The sequence below is a fragment of the Pithys albifrons genome, chromosome 1, assembly GCF_047495875.1.
Source record: "Pithys albifrons albifrons isolate INPA30051 chromosome 1, PitAlb_v1, whole genome shotgun sequence".
Taxonomy (NCBI): domain Eukaryota; kingdom Metazoa; phylum Chordata; class Aves; order Passeriformes; family Thamnophilidae; genus Pithys; species Pithys albifrons.
This window is the reverse complement of record NC_092458.1, coordinates 24,106,966-24,117,948: the sequence shown is the minus strand read 5'-3', so window position 1 is coordinate 24,117,948 and position 10,983 is coordinate 24,106,966. Positions and strand designations below refer to the sequence as shown.

General features: G+C 43.8%; 2 protein-coding genes across 2 annotated transcripts; one reads left to right on the top strand and one right to left on the bottom strand.

The window, feature by feature from the left end:
- Positions 1–2,465: 2,465 nt before the first annotated feature.
- MITD1 (microtubule interacting and trafficking domain containing 1) lies at positions 2,466–6,718 on the bottom strand. Its single transcript, XM_071582005.1, has 7 exons — positions 6,437–6,718; positions 6,232–6,333; positions 5,664–5,800; positions 5,494–5,580; positions 4,718–4,833; positions 4,319–4,379; positions 2,466–4,229 (listed from the first exon to the last, which is right to left on the bottom strand). The coding sequence occupies exons 1-7, from the start codon at positions 6,690–6,692 to the stop codon at positions 4,134–4,136; spliced, it is 855 nt and encodes a 284-aa protein (XP_071438106.1). The 5' UTR covers positions 6,693–6,718; the 3' UTR covers positions 2,466–4,133.
- Positions 6,644–10,247, top strand: MRPL30 (mitochondrial ribosomal protein L30). Its single transcript, XM_071582017.1, has 5 exons — positions 6,644–6,809; positions 7,148–7,228; positions 8,798–8,944; positions 9,728–9,801; positions 9,901–10,247. Exons 1-5 carry the CDS (start codon positions 6,768–6,770, stop codon positions 10,031–10,033), a joined length of 477 nt encoding a protein of 158 aa, XP_071438118.1. The 5' UTR covers positions 6,644–6,767; the 3' UTR covers positions 10,034–10,247.
- Positions 10,248–10,983: the final 736 nt, after the last annotated feature.

Sequence of the window (10,983 nt, the reverse complement as noted above, 5' to 3'; positions counted from 1 at the left end):
TTTTTCTCTTACTAGTCAAACTTTAATCTTGTGCTTTTCTTTAATATTACAATTAAATTTCACACTGCCTGCACCCAATGTTCCCAAACTGTAGGATGTCAGCCACTGCTGACGAGACATCTTTGCTGCTTAGACTAGGGAAAGTGGTGAGGGCATCCCAAACTGACCCTGGAGCCAAGGAGGTACAAATGGCTGACACAGATGGAATGGTGAAGGTGAAAACTGGTGCTGTGCTGCTGCATTGGATGCCCCAGCATGCATCCTGCTCCTTGTGGATAGTAGTCCAAAGGCTGTATCTCAGCCCTGAGCTGTGTGGAGAGGGATGTCCCCTGGTTTTTGCTTCAAAGTCCTGTCTTGCAGAGCTCTCGGTGCTGCCCCTGCACCTCCACTGTGCAAGCACAGCAGTGAGCTGAGCTCTCCACTGTGTAATGAATAACTCCTACAGTTGCACCCTGCATTAGGGCTTGTGTCTGTGCATGTGCAAGAGTCAGGTAAGGATTAGGAAGTTCAGTGTGGGGGTTTGTGTGACGAGGGCAGGAGAGGCTAACTGGAACAGAAGGCACACGTGCCTCCTTTGTTCTTGCACTGCCTGGCACAAAGTTGGGAGTCCCTGCTGCCATGGGTACTGGTATCTAAGCTAAACTTTAGGACATACACTTGCAAATACAGATCTGGGAGAAACAGTTCCTTATATTACAACCTAGGGGAAAATTTTCTAGTAAACAATGAACTGAGAATGACAATTTTAATGTCAAATAATAGTTCAACATAAAATAAAACTGTGAAACAAAGACTCAAGATATATTTCACTGTTGTTGTGAACAAACAGAATGCAATTTTGAGAATGCAGTGCAGCAGTGACAGACTCCACTGATGAGAAGTCTACAACTGAGGCAGTCATAGAGTTTACGTATCTTTGTGTTACACAACTCTTCACCAAACTGCTCTTCAATAGTAAGAGTTAGTTCAATTTGAAGTGGGAGGGTCATCAAGCAAAAAATCCATAAATTCAACCTGTCAAGGTGTGAGCATGTCAAGGTAAATTCCATTCAACACAATACAGAAGCACAACCCAATTGACCCAAGTCTTTTCCCAGAAGGTTAACTGTGCTGGTAGGACTTAAAATAAGACCATGGTATCCAGAAATGAGACAGATAGTTACAGACAAAGAGGTTGTTACCCAATGACTTATGTGTTGCCCTGAAATAGCATTTACTACTGCTGCTTATAAGGTAACTGCAGGAAAAACAGAGGTAGATATAAAATGGATTGAGAAACACCAGTATCAATTAGGCAAGAAATAATATTGCTGTTAATAGGGCAAGATAAATAAGGCCTAGTCTGGCTTCAAGAAAGTAAAGGAGTAATGATGTTCATGTTCTTAGGGCTGTCCTAATCACATTTCTGAGGCTGTGGCAGGAAGGAAAAGTTGGATGAAAAGTTAGCATAACTGATTGGACAACGAACTCAGAAGACTTAAAATCAGGTCTGTAAGGACATCCTGACTTGCAGTGTCTTTGTTTTCTATACAGAAAACCCTCAGCTGAAGCCCCAGTAAGGATTTCAGAATGATCTTTACCTTTCTGAGTGCACTACAGAGATTTCAGCAGGGATCAGTCTGCAGTCCTCCCAGGCCAAGCAGAACATTTGAATCCAAGTCACAGCACCACATTCTGTCATAGAGTAACGAATGCAATTTTGATCAGGTTAGAACACTAGCAGTTAGTTAAACAATGCTGACCAGATGAGACAGCTGCAAATATTTCACAGGTGATGACTGCAAAGGCCTATGAGGTGTTACTATGTTACTTCCACACTAACACCTTTAAAAGATGACTGGTTGACTAGCACTCATGAGGAGGAAATTACATGGCAGAACTGACCTACCTTTAGTTAAGGAGTGCAGTCAGTTGGGGTGAATCCAGCCCTCAGCTGGGACCTGGCTGTAGGGCTGAGCAGCACTCAGCTGAACCCAGCAGAGAAGGTGAATTAAGCTCATCACAGGTGATGCCAGGAGGGCACAATTCAGGTGATGACCTGACTGCATCAGTGTGAGCAGCAACACAGAATACGGCTTGAAGTCAGTAAAATGATTTCTCTGAGAGTTTGTTTTCCACTCCTTCATGCTCATTGCTCTTCATACATGGTGTTCCTACTGACACCAGCTGGTACGTCACTAAGGGCTTAATTGTCCATACATACAGACACTGCATATCCACGGGATCTGCAAGGGAAGCCGTAGTCTTAGCTACTGAATTAAAGCTGAATTAGAAGGAAAAGCTCTTTATTTTGCCGCTGTATATTTGAAATTGCTGGACTTGATTAAAAGACACAAAGCTTCACATTTGGGAAGCTTACTGTATTTACAGAGAGCCTTCTGCCAAACATAGCTGGATCTGTGAGGCATTACCCAGCTTCCTTGAATTACCCTATGCAGTGAAGAAGTCAGACAGATGACTAAAGCTACAAATAATACAAAATAATTTTTATTCCCATTAAAAATAGGCATATATTATACAAAACTCAATAAAATTCACAACAGTAACTAGAAAACTAGTATCACAGCAGCAAGTCAGGGAGCTCCTGTGGAATGTTTAGGGGAACAACTAGTAGCACACAGCTCTGTGGCACAACTATTATTCATTTTCCTGATGTAACGCTCCAAAGCTGAGACACTGTAAGAAAAGGAAGGCAAACCATCAACAAATTGTGGCCCAGAAAATAAGGCAAAGACCAGCTCCATTTCTTTTTGATTTCTGTGGAATAGATTTGTTAGAGGAAAGGTGATAAGAATAGCAGCATTAAATGACAGAAAATGAAATAATAAAGCACATTAAGGGGAAAAAAGGATAATAGAATACACCTATAAACATGCTACTAGAATACAGAGGCCTACTGTATTACAGGAGGCAGAAAGCATAAGGCACCTATCAGTCCTGAGGCTGAAAAGATTTCAATGGGACCTGCAAAAGAGGCCCCTGCCTATTTTTCATGTCAGAATATATGACTTTGGCAGATTCTTGCTAACAAAGAACTCTTATTTAGGAAGAAAAAGAAGCAACGGCTCAGGTAATATCTTCTGGTTTCCAAAGGATGATGGAATGACAAGGAAAGACTTTTGTCTATCCTCCAAATAGCATATTCCTTAGAATCACAGAATATTCTGAGTTGGAAGGGACCCATAAGGATCACCAAGTCCAACTCTGAAGTGAATGGCCCATATGGGGACTGAACCCATGATGCATTATTAGCACCATGCTCTGACCAACTGAGCTATGCAGGGCATCCAACTTTCCAAAGAACATTAAATTTTGGGGTTTCTAGGGGACTAGTAGTAGGGAAATAGCTCACTGCAGTTGAGACTGGCATTAATAGCCTCACTAGACTTTAGAGAATAAGACTGAGAGAGGATCATACATCCTTTCCACACCTAATGCAAAGGATGGAAATCAGGTACATGACCACACATCACAGAATAAAAAAACATACAGGAGTGACAGGGAAGAGACCACAGCTGTTTGCAGCCTTCCCAGGCCAAAATCCATAACGCAGAGACACGTAAGGTAACCCCACAATGACTGTACAATGAATGCTACAACCTTTGCAGGCAAGGAGCTTTGCAAATGGGATGTTAAATTTGGGCTTAGTAGTGAAGTCAGTAAAATAAGGTATTATGGGATTGACCAAAACCCAGCGGAATAGTAGTCATGACTAGAATACAGAAATTAAAGGAAATAAATAAGATTGTTTATAAAAGAAGACATGTGACAGCCCAGCTTCTAGTGCTTGTAAGGTGGTAAATTCTAAAAACCAAAACTGGCTCAAGACAAAAGCAATACTAAAACCAGAGACGACAGTTAAGAGGCCTTTGAAAGACAATACTGAGGGTCTGCTATGAAATCAAGATAAAATTTAGACATGCATTGTATTAGTTAAGATTACAGAAGAAGTACAGTGAAGGAATTGTACAGTTGTGTTTTCTCAGGCTGAAAAGCCTCAAATATTCTTAAATCTATAGATTATAAAAGCTGTGCTGCACTAAGTACTTGGAAGAGTTGCTTCTGAGGGCAGTCAGCTGGACTCGGGCATTTCTATGCTTATGAAAACACTTATTAAAAACAGTCATATCTGATCACATTTTCTTTGTATGTTTAGTGTGAAAGACATCCACTGTTGTTTCATGACAAGGTCGCAAGTCCAAGTCACAGTATCCAATGCTGAAACGACCCTGCAGAAATGGACAGAATTGACATGGTGAGCAGGTACTGACTGGAAAAGCCCATTCTCAGGTAATTAAAGAGGTCAAAGCATTTTTACCTGTGGTTTCTTAAAATAATCAAGACCCCTTCCTATCTTAATCATCCATCCGTTGTTGAATCTGTTTGAAAAATTCACAAATTTGAATACTATGAGTATGTTGAATAAAAAAAGTAGTTACATTCACGGGATGCACAAGCTCCTTGTTTCATTCACAATTCTTTCTTGGTGTCACCAGTACCTCTGTTGACCACAGAAGACACTATTCTGTATAAAAGGACAACTAATATGATGTTCACAACTAGAAAACTTGAAACTATGGAGGGCTGATTTTATCCAGTAAGGGTCACTGCCTTCCACTTTGTTAATCACAGCTGCAACTAATAATTGTCTGAAAAGTGAGGGTTAAGTAGTTTGACTTCAAATAACTGGCATTCACTCATTTTTCGTATCGCTCACCTGATTTCTCGATCATGTATAGAGGATGAAAATTCAATATTCAGTGTTACTCCATGACTCCTTAAAGACTGTTGTATTTCTTCCAAGCCACTCATCTGCTGACTCCTCCCACTACCCTGTCAAAAGTGAAAATAATGTGAGTTTTATGGGGTTTCTTATAATAGATGTCCACTTCTAGTCAGCTCTTCCTCAACTCAGCAACAAAACCTTTTTAATATCAAAGTAAACCAAAAGAAAGTTACTTGGGTGAAGGCAGATTCACAGTTTCAAAGACAGGATAAAGAGCAGAGATATTACAGGTACATTTGCTAAGGGATGTGGAGGAGGAGCTCACCCTCAGCCCTTTGAAACTAGATATGAATTACTATTAAAAACAAGTGTAGTAACACTATAAATTAGTGCAGTGCTAGTTTGAGAGATTTCAGCTCTGCAAAGCCTCTAAAATGACACTGAAATACAGCTGTTGGAAGAACAAAAAACTCTGGACCTCAAGAGATGCTTTGCTTTTCATGACGTTTTCCACAACAAAACTTTCACAGAAATATCTTTTCAATTTCAGATTCTGCTCACCAAGAATTTGCTAGTTACTGTAAAACTCTGAACTTACAAAATTACTTATGTTCAACTATCACCTTTTTATTTTTCTCCTAAGTCAGACTTTTCTGCTGAAAGCATCAGAGCCTGAGTCTAACAAGTTCAGATAAGGAAGAACAACTCTATTTGCATGTGGTATCACATGAGTACAGGGAAAGAGAAACCAGAATCTAGACACTTACATCATCATAGGAAGTGAGTAGGTGGATTGTTTTCACTTTGCAAGGCCCCTTCACTAGCATCTCGCAGAATCGTAGAAAGTTATACAGCTGTAAAAAGTTTTATTTAATTTAGTAACTTGGAATTTCTCTAGTACCTACATCTGTACTAGTTACACCTAGTATCCACTTGCCTGATGAATATGCCTAATGTATGGGTCCTCCACCCAAACTTCAGAAACAATCTCACTGAGGTACTCATGGAAAAGCTTTTCATAGCCAAAGCCCGTTGCATTTTCCTCTATCCTGATTTGTTTATGGTATTTGCCATCTGCAAGGAAAGGAAGGTCAGGACACCATATCTGTGTTAGAACACCTCACCCATAAACGTTCACACAAGAACAAACACTTAAAAAGTGAAGGGGTAGGTCGTGGCTCACAGAACCACAGGATGGGTCAGGTTGGAAGAGACCCCGGCGGGTCACCTGGTCCCACCTCCCTGCTCGAGCAGGGCCATCCCAGAGCACATGGCACAGGATTGTGTCCAGGCAGTTCTGGAATAGCTCCAGTGAGGGAGACTCCACAACTCCCTGGCCAATCTGTTCCAGTGCTTGGTCACCCGCACAGTAAAGTTTTCCTCATGTGTGATGGAACATCCCGTGCCTCAGTTTGTGCCCATGGCCTCTGCCCCAGTGTTTGGCACCGCCGAGAAGGGCCTGGCTCCATCCTCTCGGCGCCCTTCGTTTCGATTCTTATAAATACCTTGTTTCTCTTTCTCAATGTGTTTTTTAATGTCTTCGGCTCTGGTCATGTACTCGGAGATCTTCTGCCGGTAGCGGTGCTTTTTCGCCTCGTCCTTCGTGGCTGTGACCCACAAAAGCACAGGGGCCAGTTACCCCGCAGCCCTGGGCCCTGGGGCCGACCAACCCCCGCCCTCCCCGGGCCCTCGCCGGGCCCTCGCCGGTACCTTTCACCACCTGCAGCAGGAGGTCGATGCCCTCCTGGTAACACACCAGCGACTCCTGGAACCGGGACGCCATATCCAGCGCCACGGCCCGCTTCACCGCCTCCGCCCCGGCCCGCTCCAGCGCGGCGGTGCCATCGCCCCCCGGCCGCGACATGGACGGGGACGGGGACGGGGACGGGGACGGGGACGGGATCGGGACCGGGACCGGGAACAGGCGGCGGGATGGGGAGGAGGAGAGAAAGGGGAGGTGTCGCATCGCTCTCCCTCCGCCCGCTCGGAACTGAAGTGCCGCGGAGCTGGTGTCCGCACGGAAAGCAGGGAGGGCACCGGGATGGCGGCCGTGGCGGGCATGGCCCTCGCAGGGGCCGGGAAGGTGCATCAGGGGTGTCCGGGGGGATCCAGGGGGCGATCCAGGCTGGTGCCGGGGCTCGGGCTCACAGGAACGGGAAGGGACGATCCAGGGGATGTCTGGGGGGATGCAGGGGGCGATCCGGGCTGGAGCTGGAGCCGGGGCTTGGGCTCACAGAGGACGGGAAGGGACAATCGAGGGTGTCCGGGGGGATCTAGGAGGCGATCTGGGCCGGGGTTGGGGTCCGAAGGCTCCAGGAAGGTTGGGATCTGGTGGGGATGGCTCGTGGCTGCGTCATCTGTTTACTAGTATTCAGAGGTGTGAGGGAAGTGCAGACGAGTTACGGCCTCCTCTCTTTGCAGGTGCTGTGGAGGAGGATGGAGGGGATGGTGTCCCCATCCTGGGCTCGTTGTCTCTTTACCAGGTCGAGAATTCCGGACTCGGTATGTGCTTCAGTAGCTGAGAAGCTGAATAGTGGGTGTTAGGCTGCTAAGTTCTGTGTTTGCTGTGGTATGACAGATTTCTATAGGTGAGTTCATAGGGCACTGGGGGAAGAACTGGCTGAGAGCAGAGCCCGAAGGGTTGCAGGGAATGGGGCTACATCTAACTGGTGACTGGGCACCAGCGATGCTCTGCAGGGTTCAGTTCTAGGGCTAGTCCTGTTCAAAGTATTCATCAGTGACCTGGGTGCAAGAGTTGAATGCACCATTAGCAGAGAGATCCAGACAGACTGGAGCTTTGGGCAGTCATTAGTGGCATGAAATTTAAGAAGAACAAATGCCAGATTCTGCACCTAGGATGGAGCGACATCGGGCACAAGCATAAACAGGGAGAGGAGTAGCTGGAGAGCAGCCCTGCAGAAAGGGCTCTGGGGGCATGGGTGGGCAGCAATTCAACAGGGGTCAGCAGGGAAGCCGGGTAGTCAGGAGGGCAAACCCCACCCTGGAGTGCATCAAACACAGCACAGCCAGCCAGTCAAAGGAGGTGATTATCCCACTGTAGTCAGCGTTGGTGCAGCCTCACCTGGACTGCTGTGTGCTGTGTGAGCCCTGCAATTTAAGAAGGATGTGAAGGTCTTTGAATGCATCCAGAGGAGTGCAACTGAACTGGTGACAGGGCTGGACGGCGTGTCCTGTGAGTAGCAGCTGAGGACTCTTGAGTTTGTCTGGTTTGGAGAAAAGGAGAGTGAGGAGTGACCTCACTACTCTCTGATGCTTCCTGTGGAGGGGAAGTGGAGCAGGAGGTGCTGAGCTCTTCTTCCTGGGATCCAGTGACAGGAAACCTGTGAGTGCCTTAGAGCTGCATCAGGACAGGTTCAGACTGTCCATTAGGAAGTGGTTTCTTACTGAGAAGGTGGTCAGACTGTGGAAAAGGCTTTCTTGAGAGGTGGTCAGTGGCCCAAGCCTGTCATTGTTTTAGAGGCATTTGGGCAATGCCTTAATAATGTGCTTTAGCTTTTGTTTCACCCTGAAGTGATCAGGCAGATGGACTAGATGATCGTTGGTGAAGTCCCTTCTAACTGAAACATTTTGTCCAATAAATAATTAAACAAAACTGACGGGAATTTTGACTTCTGCTTTACCTTTTTACGTTTACATTTTTAGCTTATTTTTGCAAGATGCCATCTTGTGTCTCTTGACTCTTTTCCTTAAAAGCATTCCTAAAGCCTGTGGGAAAACTTCCCTTCCAGAGGCTGAGCAGAGGCTCCCTGATGAGATGCACATGAATTAGATGTTGTGCTGGTCCAGTGTTGTCCATGTATTTCTGTGCAGTCATGCAGTCACGATCAAGAGCCACTGTATTTATCAGCAAACCATTACAAAAATACATTTGACTTCATGTTATAAAAACTACATTTGAGTTCCCTTTGTTGGTGCTTTGACTGCATGAAAAGAAAAACGTGTAAGAATTTTTACCAGAGTTGAAGTGTGTTTTAGAGAGTAGCTGACTATAGTAATAATGATCAGATATTTAGGAAAAAACTCTCTGGTTTTATGAACTTTTCATTCTAGGTATTTCAGCCACGACCTGGTGATCATGAAAAGTATGGAGGTGACCCTGAGCAGCCCCACAAAATCCACGTTATTACTAGAATAAAAAGTGTCATTGGTCGCCCATATTGGGAAAAGAAGATAGTACGTGACCTGGGGCTCGATAAAGTATGATTGTTGTTCTTTATACTTGTACGTGTCAGAAGTGGAGCATTAAGGTGGTGGGTTTTTAAGGACCTCAGTTTTGCAGTCACAAAAGATAATTACATTTATAGCAGCTGTAAAGCAATATAAGAAGTTGATGATGTGTTTAAAGAGCTGAGGGGAATGTTCATGGCAAGTGTGCTTTTAGTGGGAATTCAGAATATCCCCCTATGGTATTGTTCTGCACGCTTGAGGAGAGCTTCACCCTGAGAATTTTTCCTACAGTAATAGAAATAGGTTTGTAAATACTTGGAATTCAGTTTCTCTGGGGGTCATGTTATTCAGATGTTGCAGGAAGGCAAATAAGACTCTTTTATCAATGAACAGGCTTCGAAAGCCAAGACTAAGAGTTTGTGCCAGACGTGTTTATCCAGGCTTTTTGGGCTAACTGCATGTTGTGCAAAGATTCATCTAGTCAGTGCTATATTACAGCTTGAACAATTTAAGAGATAACTAAAGCAAGCAGTTTTGCCCCTAAATTCATCTATTTACAGCTGTAGTATTTTTAACAGTTGGAAGAAAAATATATTGATAATAGAATGGGAATAAAGCTCAAATTGTCATTTCACTGGAATGAGGTTTGATCCAGGTTTGATTTAATACTTTATGTTTGTGATGCATGACAGTTCTCTAAATCTTACATTTGCAAATGTGGTGTATATTTTTACTGATAGTGTGAAAAGGTCAGTGAACAGAGATTTGGGATTTGGCAACACATTTGTAAAACCTGTTTCATCCTTTATGTAGGCGCATCAGCCAAGACTGCACAAAAATATCCCTTCTGTGAATGCCAGACTGAAAGTTATTAAACATCTGGTCAGGTTTGTTAATTATTTGTTTATTTATTTGTTCATTTGAAACACTTCATGTAACTCTCTCCTAGTCACATGATTTCACTAAGCAAACTCTTTTGCCTGTAGAATAAAGCCACTGAAACTCCCCTATGGGTTGCCAACAGAAGAGGAAATACCTGGCACCTTTCTTACAAGCGAGGGAGAGCTTGTCATTAAACAGCGCCTGAAACCTGTGGAGCAGAAAAAAATTAAGGCATAAGGTGTGCTGGTTGGATTTAGATTTTATAAAATAAATACTTTAAATCCCGAGTTAAGAGTTTATGTTTGAAATATAAGAATTCTTACCCTGTCTGGTATGAATGGCTGAGGTGACACTGGTGCTTAAAGAATTGTATGTGTAGGCATAGAAAGTTCAGTGCTGTTACTAATTGCCTGAAATATTAATAAATTAATTACAGGCTATCTGCCTTCGTGTTTTAATTTTGTGACTAGATTGCTGCAGTTTATGGCTCGCCCTAAGAAAACTTTATAAATAAAGTCAGATAAGTAGAGAAGTGAGTAGAATAGATGTAGCTAATGATGGTGAGGACATTTCCCAGGTAACAGTAAAGGTTTACAGTGATGACACAGGACTTCACTTTCACTGCACAGAGGGGGGAACAGGAATTGAAAAGCCTTCTGTTTAGTAGTCACAGGAGAATTGACTGGCTATCCACCAAGAGTGGCAGGTATTTGGATGACTTACCTTGCTCATCCAGATCTCAGGCTTGTTTCTTGGCAAACAGTGTCTTCCTCTGTAGCTTAAAAAGTACATGAACTCTCCACTTGCAAGTAACAGGAGTTACTCACATCTTGGTAGGTTGTATAATTTGTCTTCCAGGAGACATGCTATCTCAGTTCATATCTATTCCGTCATCCTAAGTGTTCAGTAATAGCCTAAGAGCTGAAATTTATGTGAAAGTTGGTGCTCTTCCTGTTCTAAAATTGCAAACTTTGGAAATCTGAAGCCTGAAGCCTGCCTCTTTGGTTTGAGTTAGGAATTAGGGGCTGCGAGCTCATAAATTACAACTGTGTGCATAGTTTTATTTACAGTTTTAAAAACTGGGGCTAAAGTTAGCAAGCTGCTGCTGCTGCTGTATCAAATGACAAAGCAGTTTTCATTCCAGCAAGCATAAATTCTATAGCTAAACACGCTGGGAGCCTCTCTCA